Source organism: Calidris pugnax, unplaced genomic scaffold (genome assembly GCF_001431845.1).
Source record: "Calidris pugnax isolate Ruff unplaced genomic scaffold, ASM143184v1 scaffold81, whole genome shotgun sequence".
NCBI lineage: Eukaryota > Metazoa > Chordata > Aves > Charadriiformes > Scolopacidae > Calidris > Calidris pugnax.
Window position 1 is genome coordinate 724,610 of NW_015090880.1, and position 16,311 is coordinate 740,920.

The following is a 16,311-nucleotide window of genomic DNA, read 5'->3' on the forward strand; positions in this document are numbered from 1 at the left end:
GATCGGCCGCGACCCGCACCGAGCCGGGGCTGCGGCGGCAGGCGGCGAGGGCGCCGTCCGCATACCGTGTCCCGGCGCGGGCCGTTCCCTGACCGCGGCTTCCCCTTGCAGGCGGTGGATGACCTGCTGCGGTGCGGGATTTGCTTCGATTACTTCAGCATCGCCATGATCATCCCGCAGTGCTCCCACAACTGTGAGTACCCTGGCACACACCGCGCTCTGCGGGACGGGCCCCGTCCCGTACGTACCCGGGAGTTTGGGGAACCAGAGCATCTCTCTGATGAGGAGAGGCTGAGGGACCCGGGGCTGTTCAGTCCAGAGAAGAGAAGGCTGAGGGGGGATCTGATCAACGCCTGTAAATACTTCAAGGGTGGGTGTGAGGAGGATGGGGCCAGTCTTTTTTCAGTGGTGCCCAGGGACAGGACAAGAGGGAACGGGCACAAACTGGAACATAAGAAGTTCCACCTAAACATGAGGAGGAACCTTTTCACTTTGAGGGTGTCAGAGCCCTGGCAGAGGCTGCCCAGGGAGGTGGTGGAGTCTCCTTCTCTGGAGACATTCAAACTCCACCTGGACACGTTCCTGTGGGACCTGCTCTGGCAGGGGGTTGGAGGAGATGATCTCCAGAGCTCCCTTCCAACCCTAACTATTCTGTGATTCTGTCAGCACTGAGGGCATGGAGCTGAACACAAAACTATTCTGTCCTTTTCAGTGTAAGTCTGTGCCTTCTGTCCCATGACTGACGTACTTTACAGAGGGTTAGTTAAACACCTCACTATTGACTTGGTGGTTGCAGTTTAAATTTACTTGAGTTGTAATAAAAATTGCACAGAAACAGCAGTTTTATTAAAACTTGCTCAAGCAGGAGCTGAGGTAAATGGGTTAATAAAGGGGCAGTGAGGTCATTCTTCTCTCTATCCTGTCACCTTGTGGAATTGGGAATTAATGTATTCCATGCAAGTGCACCTTGCCATAGGTTCCAGGGGGTACGGGGTGGCTGTGGCTGGAGTGTACCTTGGCCTGTGACACCACATAAGCCTGACTTGTCACCCTGCTGGCAGGGTAAGGCAGACGGGTAGTGCTGAAGAAGGTGTACTCGAAGAAATTTTGAGTGAATGGTTTGGGCTTTATATGTCTTTCCCAGGAAATGCGAGATTGGAGAATGCTGTCATTTAGCCAGCACATAGGGCCCCCACAAAGTCAAACTGTTGAAAAATGTCCTTAAAAAAAAAAGTTTACTCCTTTAGAGTTTCAGAGGCAAGTCATCATTTGACCCTTTGTTATTTATTGGCATGTAGAGCAGAGGTTACCGACCCCTTATTTCCTTTAGAGAGCACGTAGCTGTTCTCCTCACAGTTTTCCAGCAAGGACATTTGCCTCTGAGGGGCTCCTTTGGATGCACGCTGATACGCAGCCAGCAGCCTTCCCTGTAACCTTCTGACAACACAAACACGTCATCTGGATTAATGCACTTAAAACGCCACCTATTCCTACAATTCTTCATTTAAATATCTCTCATAACATCTTGAGGGTGGAACAAAATGCAAAGCTGTATGGGCAGAGAGCATTAAGTGCTACGAGCTAAAATTTTCCGTGCTGCTCTGTCTGCCTGGAGCTGATATCTGGTGGGACAGGGCAGCAGAGCAGTTCTCTGAAAGTCAGACTGGGGGGAAGTACATCGCCTTTTCTCATGTTAAAATAAATGCTTAGAATTGTTTAGTTCAGAAACTATAGCACTTCCTCTTCCTTACATTAAGGAGGACTTTTTAGTTTGGCTTGGCAAAGCTGCCACCATTGAAAACAGCGTATTTATGGTGGGGAGCACTGAAGCTCTCTAGAGTAGCTGGTGTTCCAGCCGCCTGTGGCACAGCTGGGCTTAGAGGCCCTTAATTTCAGCAAAGGATCTGTCTCCCTTCTTTTAACAGATTACACATTTAGTTTTCCCCTGCAAATTGCAGCAAGCCTGTTTTCTGCAATAAATCAAGATTTCTTGAAATATTTTCTACTCGGTTGCCTTTGTGTAATCTCTTCAGTCCAGGGAGATTGTACAGTTGAAGAAGAAAACCCCATTTGCCATTAATAAGTGATCATTTGCAAATAGATGAAGATGAAATACATTTCCTTGCAGAATTTTTTCTGTTTCTTTTTTTCTTAATGATTACAGGGCTTCTAACCATCTCTCTAATTCTTCCTCTGCTCCTTCTGGGGTGACTGGTGGCATTCAGCAGCTCTGGTGGCAGTGGTCCTTGCCCTGGGCAATCAGCAGCTGGAAGGGGAGCCCTGCAGCCCTGCTCAGGGCCAGCTTGGGAGGTGGGCAGGGAAACCTGGGTCTGTTCTCTCTGATATAGCTGTTGGAGGGAGCTCTTTTTTTTTTTTTTTTTTTTTCACTGTGCTACACAGGTGAGGAAGACAAAGACATAAAGAAGTTCTCTTCCTTGCCCCAAACCTCATAGGAATTGGCGGCAGACAGAGCTGGGGAGCTCTTTTTTTTTTTTTTTTTTGTCATCCAGGATTTTCCTTTTGGTCGATCTGTAATTGAAACTACTCCTGTGCTTCCAGCTAAGCAGGTTTCAGAATTGCTTGCTCAGTTAAAAAACCAGCTATGATCTTCGATGTGTGGTGTGAACTGTGGCATTACTGACTTTTCTTGTGCCAACCTTGTTTGATTCCTCTTTCTTCTAACAACCTTCCACTTTAAACTCAATAGAGACTGCTAGTTGCTGGCAGGGATTTTTATGCTTCCACTCTGTCATTGTCATTAAGTCTCTAGTGCTGGTTCTCAGATTGAATTCATACTTCGGGATTCTCCTCTTTTCTCTCTGCTGAAATGCAGAGCTGTGGCTGAGCCTCATAGCTGGTGTGGTAGGTGGGGTTTTGCAGGTGGGCATGGTCTTTCAGTGCAGATGGCAGTGAACTTTCTGGCACCTTTAATTCTTGGTGTTTGTGCCATCTACAGCAGACAGAGACCGATTTGCTGCCCAGGAATGCCAGCTGAGACCAGGGCTGTGTGCCCCGTGGGAAGAGGAGGCGGGTGGGAGAACAGGGGCTGGGCACAGAGAGTTGTGAGGCTGTTGTCCTCTCTGCACAGGCCCAGTGGTAATCTTAATTCTATGGAAAAATGAGTATTTTCAATATTGGTGTATTGTGAAATCATTTGCATACGTTGTACAAAAAGTAAATAGACTAGTAGGGATGCTGAACTGCATTTGGAAGAATGTCTGTTTAAAATGACATATTTCTTTTTTCCAGATTGTTCACTTTGTATACGCAAGTTTTTGTCCTACAAAACTCAGTGTCCAACATGCTGTGTGGTAAGTGGCTTTCTTTTCCTCAGCTAGATTTTTGTTTATTTTTTGGCAAATCTCAGGAGCTTTCCCCTTTGGACTAAGCTAAAGAACTAGTTCTGGTTGTATATTACCACCTTTCCTTTGGGCAAGCAGCTCTTTGGGCAAAGTGTGGTGCTCTCAGAGCTGGAATTCTCCTGTTCAGAGCTGCCCTTCTCCCAGCATAGGCAGAAGTAGTGGGAGCATGGAGTCTGGGGTTTGGCTGGGAGCTGGGTACACAGTCTGTCACAAAACACTTAACATTGCCTCCAATCAGTTAAAACACACCATTGTTTGAAACATGAGTGCTGAAATTTAAGCACTTAAATTTTCTGTGATTGCGTGGCCTCACTTCATCTTTCAAGGAGTCTTTAGAAGTGCCCACAGAGCACCCAGTCCTAGAACTCCCTGACTCTACTGGGTCGCCTTTTGGGGATGAGAGCAGGTGTTTGCTGTGAGAATTAGGTTAAAAGTGAGAAGACTAGAGGCAGGTTCAGGCTGTTCTGCAGGTGGGTGGTTATTGTGCTCTGACTTGAAGGCCTTGTTTGATTAAGGAACACAGAATGCAATTTAGTCGAAGCCTGAATCTAACTTTTCATCTTAAACCCATTGGGCTTTATTGAACTCCTAAAAATGGTAGGCTGCCTCAAAACAATGAATGGTGTTTCAGGAATATTGGCAAAATAGAAGTAATATTCTTCTGTGTTTCTAAAGCATGAACCAGATTGGACTTTTCAAGTCTGGAAAACAGATCTGTTTGTAGCTCTGCCAGTTTTTAAACATTTAAATGAGTGCAGACTGCTTGATGGAGTACGTTTTACTGCCACCTTCTTAAAAATCACAGGTATCGATAGGAGGAAGACTAATAAAAGCTTTGTAAAAAGAGCAGAGAGAGAGAGAGAGATAAAAATCAGAAATTGTTTAAAAAATGAATTGAATGCACAAAGCTGTCTCATAATTCATATTTTCATTTCACAATCAGAAAATTAACATTTTCCCTCATCCGTTTTCATGCCTTATTGCTTAAGGTTCTTATCACATTCATGGGATCCTTGGTTTGATTTTCCAAATAATTAGAGCTGGGCTACAATGAAGCATTGTGGGAGATTGGGTTCACTGGATTTTGTTGCTTTCGCTTTATGCTTCATTTTTATCTATTACCTACATTTTTCCAGACTTAAAGTTCTTGGGCATTTATTTTAGTTTGAGATATTTTTCAGGAAATAATGTTTTTCAGAAAAAAAGATGTGTGCATCTTCACTTAGTGATGTAGCGGGGGGTAGTTTAGGCATTGATCCAAGAAACACATTATTGATCACTTGAACGTTTTCTGGGTACTTGATGTTTTCACTGCATTTGAATGTTTGTTGTGTTTGGGGTTTTTTTTTTTCCCCTTTTCTTTCTTTGTTTTTTTTAACAGGCAGTCTCAGAATCTGACCTGAAAAACAACCGGACGTTGGATGAATTAGTGAAGAGCTTTAATTCTGCGAGGTATGCTGTCAGTTTGAGTTCTCTCTCTGGTTTGGGGTGTGAGTGACTGTGTGTGACCACGCGGGGACTCCTTGTAGAGGAGCAGTGGAAAAAAACCAAACAACCCATGGTGTCACAGAAGTGTTGTCAAAGACAAATGTTTACACTTCTCTGGTGAAGGTTCCTGTCTGCTCTGGTGATGTGTGGAGGCTGCGTAAGCCCCTTTCGGTTTTGTTCTGGTTAACTGCCCTGTAAGTTACAGCCTCTTCCAACAGGCAGGAAGTCGAGCAGATGCGTCAGGATTCTATGGGGAAAATAATGGTAATAAAGATTTTCTTCTAAGATCCTTCCTATGTGTGCAGGGGAAATTCTGAACAGAAAGATTTTGTCTGGTGGAAACGGCTCACTTGCAAGAGAATTCTCTCGGTGAAGTCATTGGATGGCAAAAATGCAGGTATTGAGGGACCACAAATGTGAGTTTTCCTGGATAAGAGAAGTAATGGAGTACTGTGGCTTCACCTGGATTTGTTACCTACTTTTCTGTTCGTTTTTAATTAATTTTTGATCTCCTCATCCCTTTGAAAGACAGGAACGACAGAATAAGTATGACTTGGTAAACACCACAGCAGATATATGAGATTTCTTGTGTTATCTGTCTGTTTTCTTTTGATTAGAAGCAGCTCAGTGATTTGCCAGGTCTTTTATAGATGTGTCCATGGGAGACAAATACACTATTGTCTTTCTCTCTGAAATGAACTTGGAGCTTGAAGTCAGGGAGATTCTTGGCTTCATAAGTGATAAAGAGCAGAGTTCTGTTGATGGCTTGCTTTCTTGAGAGAGTTTTTCTGTGATGAAGATCTAATCTTCTGTATGACCACTATCAGATTGAATTGATTTTATTTGAAGAACCGAAATTCTACAGTTCCATTATTTTAGCTTGAACTCTGTCTTTGGTGTTTCCTAGTGATAAATGGATTACTATTTTTTTTGGTAATGTCTAATTTCGTAGGGAACAAGTAGTGCTGACTTGGATCCATTATGATATTGAATCTTAAACGTTAATTTTTTTTGACTGCTTTAATGGATCAGTATAAATCTTACTGGTCAGAGTAGTTTAATAATCTTTCCTTTTGTGACTTGGAGTTCAATCAATTTCTCAACATAAAGGTAGATCAATAAGACACAAACCGTAGTGTCTTGTTCTGCACCGGGGGGTGAGGCTGGGGAGAGCCAGGGCAGGGCTCATCCTGGGTCCTGGTAAATCACAGACTGGTTTGGGTGGGAAGGGACATTAAAGCCCCCCCAGTGCCACCCCCTGCCCTGGGCAGGGACACCTCCCACCAGACCTGGTTGCTCAAAGCCCCCTCCAACCTGGCCATGAAAGCTCCCAAGAACGTTGTTGGTTTCTGCCCTGGCGATGCTGGTACAGAACAAGTCTTCTGTCTCCCCCTCTCCTTCCCCAAGTTTCCTTTTGGCCCTTCCCAAACCAAGCCGAATCCAAAGTCCAGGCGTTGATTTTTGAAATGTGCTGAGCTCTTCAAGTCCATCCTGCCCTGACTTTGAGCCTCGGGTAGTTTAGCGCTTATGAAAATTAGGCTTTAAATCTTTTCAGTATTTCACAAAATGCAAACGCATTTCTTAAGTCAGGCCTGCAGGGAAAGAAAATGTTAATGTTGGTAGTACTTAGCAAAGTAAAAGCTGTGTTCCAAGGTCAGTGTGTGCACGGAATGGAAATAATTCTAAATAGACTCCAGTGCTGATCCCATTTACCTCAGCACTGAGCCTGGGCACAGGAGTTTGCAGAATTAGAGCCTTTGTGATCATCAGTGTGCAGTGAGTGCTGTCTGGGGAGTCCTGCTGCCTCCTGGTAAAAGTGCTGGACTCAGATGCTTCCCAGGAAGAGTGAAGATGTTGTGCTGTTCGTCGTGGTCCATTAATGTTCTATTCTGCGTGAGAGGGTAGAGGAGCACTTTGGACAGGCTTTAGCGTGTTGGAATTCACGTATTCCTGGTGTCCAGGTGCCCCGGGGCTGTGGAGCAGCACAGGAGCGGAGGGAGCGCCTCGCTGAGATTGATGCAGCCTCTGCTCAGCCTCCTCCGCTGTGGGTCCTGCAGGCAGGGCTCACCACAGGACAGCAGGGTGGGGAGTGCTGTTTGTGCCACCTTTCCTTTATCAACAGTATTTTTTTGTCAGTTGCCATGAGGCCAGTGTCTTTAAAACCAGTATGTGTAAAGTTTTGGGGTTGTGTTGAAATTAATTTAGTTGTTGTCTAATAAAGAGGTTATTTTGATGAAAATTGTCAGTTTCTGCATCGCCTAGTTAGAACATTCAGGAACAGAAATTAAAATTACACTTGTGTAAGTAGAAAACTAGTCCTTGCTGAAAATGATCTGTGGTTTTTTTTTCCTACACAGGGAAGAAAAATATGTTCTTACTTTCAAGTTTGTATCTTAGTTCCTAATCAGGTTACTTGACAGCTGGTGAGTCAGAGCAGTAAACACATCTACTCCAAGTGCTTGAGAGAGCAGGTGCTGTCGTTTCTAATACACTGATGACACTCCAGGAGGACTGCAGCAGGAATTTCAAGGAGAGAAATCGTCCTTTAGTACAGTTAGGACTGTCCTGTGTGAGCTCTTCCTGGGAAGATTCACAACCCCATCTCTTCCCCGGAATTTATTTCTGCGGAAGCACTCAATTCCCACCTGCTTTCTCTGCTTCCCCAAGGGAGAAGTGAACAGACCATAAAACAGGAACCAGAACCTCGATGGAGGACACTGATGTTTTTTTGGTGGGTCTTGCAGATCTGAAGAACAATATTTTTGCACCGTGTTTATACTGTTACTAAAGCAGCAGTTAAAGAGGCTGGGGCTCGGAGGAGGATTTGGGTGGTGGATGTAACACTGCATCCAGAGCTCACTGACATCTTGATTCATCTTCCAGCCTTTAGAGGTGCTGCTTGTGCTCTTAAACAGGTTTGTCAGCTGCGATGTGTTTGCTGCTTTTGTGCCAGGAAAGTAAAATTGTATCTGCTAAATCCTTTCAGAACTGATAGCACTCTGCGTTCAATTCTTAACAGTGTAATAGATAATGCTGGAAACTGCTTGCAGAACACAGAGCTTTTTGAAAATTGTGTTGTCCCAAGGTTTACCGGTGCAATGAGGTTCTAGGAGAGCTGGATGGTCTGGTGATGGTAGGGGTGGACTTCTCCATCAACTGCATGCTCTCTCTTGTCTCTGCTATCTGTCCCTGGGTGCCAGGTGAATCTCTCAGGGCAGTCCTGCTTGGCCGGGTCACTCCAATCACAGCTGTCAGAATTCCTGTGAATAATGAGAAATTTGAGTAATTCACTCTGGTGTTGGGGAGGGGAGTGGCAGTTGGTAAAGGTGCTGTTGGAGAGCCCAGGACTGTGCCAGGAACGCTCGTGGTGCTCTGGCTCCTCCATCCCTGGGGTGCCTGTGGGTGGGGGTGCCAGGTTTGGGGTGCAGGTCGGGGGGGTGTGGGTCTGTCAGGGCCACTAGATGTCATCACGCAGCCAGCGGAGCTGCTCAGCGGGCCCAAAATACCACACTCTGCAAAAAGCCAGTCTGGGACTTTTCTCTCCTCTCTTGAATGTAGCACCAGCATTTTCTGTACTTTCCCACCAGAAAAAGGCAGACGAGATTTCATGTGTGTTCTGGAAACAAGTTTTAATATTCTTGTCCTAGTGTTCTTTCCATTGCTTCTGTGCCAGTATCAGTGCCCTTTGGAAAGTCTATTCATAAATCTTTATCCTTCAATACATGGAAAATCTTTGTATGATTACTTGTAGACCAATGGTGTAATTAAAGCAACCTTTATTATCAGCTTAGGATAGATTTTGGGTTTAGTATTGTTCTTCCAGCTTCTCTCTCTCTTTGTTTTATGTAAGAGCATATTTCATTGAGACAGTTCTTACTGCAGAATCTGAAATTTCTGTTCAGATGATTTCCCTGTCCTGGCTGCCTTCATGCAAACATGAACAAGTTCAGGGAAAAGGTAAAGCAATGTAAAGTTTGACTTTTTGGAGCGTTGTCAGCTCGTATGAACACACTGGGAAGTACATTTTAGCTAGGGAATACATGTTGTAGAAAAATAAACAGAAATAATTGGTAGTTACAAATAGTAAAACATGTTACTTTGACAAGAGGAGGAGTTCTCAAAATACACTGAAAGGATGAGGGAGATCAGCTGCGTTCTCTAGATGAAGGCAATGAATACAGCCAGCTGGCTAATGATTCAGAGAGTTTTGCCTGTTTGGGCTGTATCGTTTATTTTATGGGAAAGCTGAACTGTGATATGATGCCAGATGATTTGCATTTATGGATCTGCTTTATGTTTTCTGAGCCATGCAGATTTTAGCTTGCTGCATCGTGGGATGCTGGGCTTCTGTGTAACAATGGGTACTTAACAGCCCAAGGAATAATACGGTACCACTGGGTGTTGCCTTCGATTCGCTGCTTTAGTGATATGAGAACCTGGGGGAGCCTGGAGAAATGGACATCTTTTTACATAACCAAAAGATAAATTCCTTGTTCAAAAAGGGAGGGGAAAATTAAAAAAAGTACATCTTTGGTGGAACACCCAGCGGCATCTTTTTGAAGATTACACTTTGCCTAAGTGTACTAAGGAACAACAGGCAACTCATTTGTTGGCTTTTGAACCTGATTGTAGAGTATGCCCATCTGTGCTGTGACGTGTCTTCTGAGGCCATAGTTTATTACCTTTAAGTTGAAGGATTCTGTGCATTTATCTGCAGTTAGATGTGATACTTGGCTGTGTGGAGCAGCCCACGCTGTCAGACCCTGCTGATGCCTCTGGCTGGAATTGCCCCCTGTGAGCAGCAGACGAGAGGCAGAGCAGGGCTGTGGGGGGACACGCCGTGTCCATTCCCAGTGACTCTCCCGGAGCTCCCCGTGTCCCGATCCTGCGCCAGCAGCCCCACGGCCCTGCCTCTGTGTCAGCTGGGGAATTAACCTCTTCAAAACTTCCAGTCCATATCTAGGCATGAGCAGACAGAAAAACATAGTTTTGCTGCCACGCTTAATTGCACTTGTTTGTACAGCAGGAAGTTGGTGTCTTGGGACAGGGCAGATGTGACTTGCCACTGATGGATGTGGTTGTTGCATCCAGTAATCCAGGAAACTCCAGCTCCACATTGGGCTCCTGAATCTAGTTTGGATATAACCACTGCAGGGTTTAGAGCTGGGGGCTCTGGGTGTCCCCAGGAACCTAACTTAAACGAGTGTAATTGTGGGGTCACCTGGTGACTTGTGTATCTTTGGAAAAAGTTGATGTACATGATGTACATAGACAGTTTTTAACTAGTGCCCCGGGGTGGGGTGGGCTGCCCGAGGGCTGCGTGCGAGCGAGGGGGAGAGGGAGGAAGGAATGGAGGAAAAGCTCCATCTGGTTTCGTTCTGGTTTCTTCTGAAAGCACAAGCTCATCCTGTCCAATGTGCCTAACCGCATGTTGTCTTCTGGATGCTTTTAGACAGCAGCTGTTCCAGTTGGTCTTGGATACTCCCCTGATTTCATCCCCGTTGGCCTGTAGCAGGTACTCAGCTGGCAAGAGCCAGGGTAGGAGTCCTGTTTCTTGGCCAGTGGTAAAAGAAGAGGTGCCAGTGATTGACAGTTTCTTGAAAAAGGAGAAAGTCTGCACCTCGACAAAGGCAGACGGCCTGGCAGGAACGGAGCAGAAGGTTTTCAAAACGGAGGAACAGCGTAACCTTTATGGCAGTTCTGCAGAGGCTGATGGTAAAGACAGTGAAGCGGGTACACAGAGTCCTGAGTCCACCCAAAGCCATGAGAAGCCCTCTACGTCGGTGGTAAAAAGAGTTGAGAAAGGTGAGCTGCTCAATTTCTGTTTTTTTCCCACTCTGTCCCCCGAGTTGGTGGGGGTGGGTGGCTGTATGTGTGGAGTCCCCACAGCACGTGGCACCCGTCTCCTCTCCCTGCATTCTTCTGACCTGCGATGGCACATTCTGCTGTTGCCTGTTGAACTGGGCCGGGCTTCATTCAGGTTCCAGCTCTGGTGGGACAGCTCTGCTACCAGCATGTTCTCCATGAGGAAGCGTGGGCTCGTGCCAAGTCATTAAACGGAGTCCAGCGCTTATGGATTCCTTTGCCTTGAGTAACAGCTCTGAAAAACAATAGTTGCACAACAGGCTTACTCACTAACAAGTGAAGTCATTTTCTCTTCTCCTGCCTCTCGATGACTAGACAGACAACATCCACGTTCATCTGCTCCCTGTCCTTAAGTAACCAGACGCAAGGGATTTTGTGATGTGTTTGTTATTTGAGGGGTGCACCCACAATCAAAATGATCACGCTTTCAGTTCTGTTAATATTCCTATTCATACACTCTCCAGAGAAAAGTAATCTGCTTTATTCCTCTGTAATTCTACAGTGTTGAGATTAATTTATTTTGAAGCATGAAAATGCCTATTTGTACTAATCAACTACAATAAAATGACAGAATCCTCTTAGTTTTGACATGGGAGCAGCCATCCTATTGACCCAATTAAAAGCTGAAATTAAAATAAAAAGACCAGGAGTACAACACTGGTTCTTATTAGTTCATATTTATCTGTTCTTTTGATTAACAATTTATTCAGCTGGAACTCTGTTGTCCACATTTATTCATTAGCTGGGTAAGTACTCCTTAAAAATGTAATCCAGTCAGAAAAGTTGCCGTATGAAAATGGCATCAACTTAGCCAGAAGTTATGTTTCCTAGTTTTATGCCTCAGACTTGCTTATGTTAGTAATTTAAAACTCATATGAAATTTTACCACTCATTTATTCTTGAGCAGTTGAAATTTTCACTTGCTTACCATTTTATGGCCTTATTAAATCCTCGAGCATGATTTACATTGAAATTATTTCCACAAATGCAAAGTAGTTGGTCAAACCATATAAATGAAAGACTTGAAATGAGGCAATGCTGAAGTGGCTTTAGTGAGTGTTATTTGTGCCTGTGTTAAGAACTGAAATGTTAATGTCAAACACACCACCAGACTGCTCAGAACTAGGGTGTTATGGTGCTGTCCCAGCTCTTGGGGCTTTTTTTTCCCCTTTGGCTGGAGTTTGCTGTCCCGGGAGTCAGGAATGGCAGAGCAGTGTCACCAGAGAACGCTCTCCCTTCTACTGCATGTCACAGCGCTTTTCATGGGTGGTTTTTTTTTGTTTTGTCTTTTAAATCAAAACCAACTTCCTTCATACTAACGCAGAGGGTGGCAGTTATTGAATCACTTTCTCACACTCTTAATTTAAAGGTTGCTTTTTGGTTTTGACAGAATGTGATTGCTGAAGACAAGTATGTTGTCTGTGTTTTTTGACTGTCTCTACAGGTGATGTCTATCAGTCTGTGTTTTTTTGACTGTCTCTACAGGTGATGTCTATAGGTGCTTCTTGAAAATATGATGCAGGAAGAACTCTTGAGTTGGGTGGGACCGTGCTATGGGGTGTTTGTGAGCCTCTGAGCCCATCACAAAGTGATGCTAAGTGATGGGTCTGAGTGTGGTGGGACCACGAGTCCCCTGAGCCCATCACAAAGTGTGGTTATCGATGCTAAGTGATGGGTCTGAGTGTGGTGGGACCACGAGTCCTGGATTGTCTGTCCTGCTGAGAGCCACGGACTGGGAACGTTCTGGTCACTGGAATAAAGTTTGTGCTATACAGCTTTACCATAATGAAGCAGCTTCCTTTATTTAGCAGTGAAATGCTGCAGAATTGGAAGACATTAGCATGGAAATATGCTTCTGTTTATATTAGCCCCAGGTTTCTGTGTAGTATGTACGTTAGTCCAGATTTGTGTTAGAGATCTCATTCCATCTGACTGTAGGGAAGATGAGAGCCATCCTGATATTCCACAGAGAGGGAAGTAAGTGTTCTGGAATAAAAATGAGAGCGAAAAAAAATCTGGATAGATGTACCAGGTCTTTTAAAAAAAGAAATCTGCAATTCTGGATTTTCATTTTCTTCAATCAACAACTAGTTTTTGAGATGCAAACATTTGCCCTGTGCTGCAGCACACCCCAGTGAACTCCTTCTCCCTTGCTTGCAGTGGAGTGCCCGGTGTGTGAGGTTGCCATCCCGGAGCAGTACATAAACAAGCACCTGGACAGCTGCTTGAGCAGAGAGGAGAAGAAGGACAGCCTCCGGAGGTGAGGAACCAGAGTGGGACCTGCACGGAGCCATGGGTCTGCGGGGCTGAGGGAGAGCCCTCAGCTGATGGGGTATAATGCAGGGGGTTGGTTGTTCCTTGGTTACCTGCTGCATAGAGCACTCCAAAATCACTGTGTAGATATGATTGTGGTGATTCTCCCCTCTCAAGACAGTATGTGCATCGCCAGCAGAATTATTTTTTGGCCTTTAGTGGTGAGAGAACACTGGGCAATGTTTTAAAGAATTCAACACAGGGAGTAGAAGTTAGTCTGTCCCTTATTCTCGGCACATTTCCACTCACCAGCATTAACATTCTATTCAGATAACACTCCCATTTTTCACTTGGCAGATTAATTGCTTCCCCCAGTTCAGGTGGGCCCAAAGACAATTTCTTCACTGGCTGTCAAGTTAAAAGATAAAAATTGCCCCTTGCTCTGTTCACTGTGGTCCTTTCTAAATTGCCACGGTCAAGGTTGTGTCTCTAAGATCTCCGTTCCCATATGATTAATGCGCGCCTTGGCGTTACGCCCCCGCCCTGGCATTTGTCACGGGCGCCACATTCACATCAGAAATGTAGATTTCAGTTTATTTTACTTACTAGCATAAATTTAGGCCATTATTATTTTTAACTGATCACACCAAGATCTGCGAGGGACTTTTGCTGCATGGGGTTTTACTGCATGCTCCTATTTCCAGTTCCTCTGAGCCTTCAATTACAAAGTAATTTTATGTTAAAGATGTTATTTTGCCCAGTCGTGCTCAGAATGCGATCTAGAAGCTAAAGGACTTTGAAGATGAATAAATAGTAAATTAATATTGAAATACGGTGTTACATTTTAATTTTTATTTGGGATGTTTTTAGTGTTTTCTCTGTTCTTAATGAATGAAAATAAAAGCCAGTTCATTCTTTGGGCTCAAACCCATGTCCCTACAGAATTTTAAACTTTGCTTATTTTATCTAGACTGCCTGATCTTAAGAAAATACCACGTGAGATCCTTCTCCTTAGGGACTGGCTGTTGTCTGTGAAATGCTGGCTTTTTGGCAATGTATTTATTTTGTGGCAGTGTTGTTCGGGTTTCAGGAACAACACATCTCTAGTTCTTCTCTGAGGAATTTTAGCTGTGTTTATTCTCAAACGAGGAGCACGTGGCATGCATGTTAACACTCGAGCAGTGTTCCAGTGGAACTGGTAATTTAGTCCCCCAAACCCGCACAGGAGGAATTGCAACAGGTAAGTGTGTGTTCACAGAGAACACTGCATTTCTCCAGGATGGGGAGAAGACCCCACACCAACACTATGACAGAACCGCTGTGAGCTGTTCTCCTGCAGCTGCCTGCTCGCCAAGCTGCCAGCGCTCTTCTGGCTCGTGCGGCTGGTGAATTAGAACGCACACAAAACTTGGGGTTTTTAACTTTGAAATTTATTTCAATGTAGTAAGTGGAAAGTGCTGAATGCAGTTTTCAAATAAGTCTCACAATGGGAAGCTGTTACCTGCTCTGTAATTCAGAGTGGTGCAGCTGAACTTGGATTTTGCTGCAGGAAGAAAAGGGTCTCACTAAATGCTGCTGTTCTGTAACTAATAAATTATTTAAGTTGAAGAAGATGAGCGAGGCAGTCGATGGATTGCAGCACCTTTGCTGGCTGGTGTATTCAGCAGGAGGTAAAGGGAAGACTGAGATAATTTGTGCAAAGGAAACTGTTCTGCTAATTTTAAGTGACAAAAGTTGTATCAGGACGTTAATTTTCTATGGCAGCTTCCCATAATTAAGATATTTTCCCTCGCTGTGCCAGGAATGTTGAATTCTTCTGACATAAGGCGGTGTGAAGGAGGAAATTTTGATTTTAGATGTTATCTGAGAGCACTATTAATCCTGTTTAATGTCAGTTTCTGTATGACCAAGCTACCCTTCTGCTAGATGGGAACTGCAGACTTGCTTTCAGGTACATGACTGTGTGTCTGTGGAGGGGATGGCATCCAGAGGGACCTGGGCAGGCTGGACTGGTGGCCCCATGACAATCTCATGAAGTTCAACCAGGGCAAGTGCAGGGTCTTGCATATGGGTCAGGGCAATCCCAAGCATGAATCCCTGTGGTAGATGGAAGAAGTGTTCTGGCTTCCTGGAGCTGCTGCCGGTGCATCTGTGATACCCCGTGTAACTGGCTGTGGGTCTGTCATGGCTGAAATGAGTCTTTCAAGTATTTCTTACCCAGAAATGCCCTGCAAAAATGTCAGTACTTTGGTTTTCATAGAAGTAGTAATTAAAAAAACCACGTTTGTTTCATTTCCTTTGGCAGTTCTGCTCACAAGAGGAAGCCCATGTCTAAAGTTGTTTACAACTTGCTCTCTGATCGCGATTTGAGGAAGAAGCTGAAGGAACACGGTCTGTCCACCCAGGGCACCCGGCAGCAGCTCGTTAAAAGGCACCAGGAATTTGTGCACGTGTATAATGCTCAGTGTGATTCCCTAAATCCCAAATCAGGTAAGTTAGCAGTTCTAGGGAGGTTGTTACCATCATAAACTAGTTCTCGGGGTAGGGATAAGGCTGGCTTCAGTATCTGAGAAAACTGGAGCTGGAAGAATTTATCTTGTCTAAATCAAGATTAATCCAAAACCAGGAAATTTAAGGAAAACCAGAACTGTGTTGCTGTACTCTGGAAGTATCCAGCAAGGATGTGCTGAAATTCTTTCCTGCTTTTCTGACTGAGTTCTGCAAAATGTTCTGTCTTTCTTATTTGCATTTTAGTGAGTGCCTCCAAATGAGACTCTGAGCTGAGGCTTTTAGTCAAAAAATTGGACATACCTGAGGTTCTTAATAAATTAATGGATTATTAATTTACCTTTTGTTCTCTCCATCCTAGACACTGAGGCTTTTACATTGTTACTGAATTTAATTTCAAAATTAGATTTCTTTTTGGAGATGATAGGTAAGGGTAGAATGAATTAAAAAGAAAGTGCTAATGTTTTGCTGGAGTTTATATCAATTTAGGTGTTTGGTGGCAATAATTAAACTCAGACTATATGGCATCAAAGAGCTGTATGGGCTAAGGAAGATGTGTTTTAGGCTCTAATCTGAGTGCAACATAAGCTGCCTTTAAAGAGCAGCCTGTTTGTGTGTGCTCGGGCTTGGAAACGCCGGCTGGAGCGGGGAGGACACCAGCAGAGAGGGGTTTGTGCTGCCGGGGTTCGGAGGCAGAGGGGCTGTTTTTGATGTTTTGAATAGTGTGTGGGAGCTGGAGGGAGAATGGTCCCAACTCATCTTGTTATAGTCTATTTTACACAAGATGAAAACATGCCTCTTCTTTAAAGCTGTGTCATTTGTCACCTCTCCGTGC

At 44.5% G+C, this 16,311-nt stretch overlaps 1 protein-coding gene across 2 annotated transcripts in view; it reads left to right on the forward strand.

The window, feature by feature from the left end:
• The first annotated feature begins 75 nt into the window (after positions 1-75).
• RAD18 (RAD18, E3 ubiquitin protein ligase) overlaps positions 76-16,311 on the forward strand; it is a 38,324-nt gene continuing 22,088 nt past the window's right edge. For both annotated transcript variants that reach the window (XM_014946613.1, XM_014946614.1), the window contains exons 1-6: positions 76-193; positions 3,250-3,311; positions 4,744-4,814; positions 10,303-10,655; positions 12,876-12,975; positions 15,274-15,458. In XM_014946613.1, the coding sequence (XP_014802099.1) occupies positions 166-193; positions 3,250-3,311; positions 4,744-4,814; positions 10,303-10,655; positions 12,876-12,975; positions 15,274-15,458 (799 nt within the window). In that variant the 5' untranslated portion in view covers positions 76-165. The remainder of the gene's footprint in view (positions 194-3,249; positions 3,312-4,743; positions 4,815-10,302; positions 10,656-12,875; positions 12,976-15,273; positions 15,459-16,311) is intronic.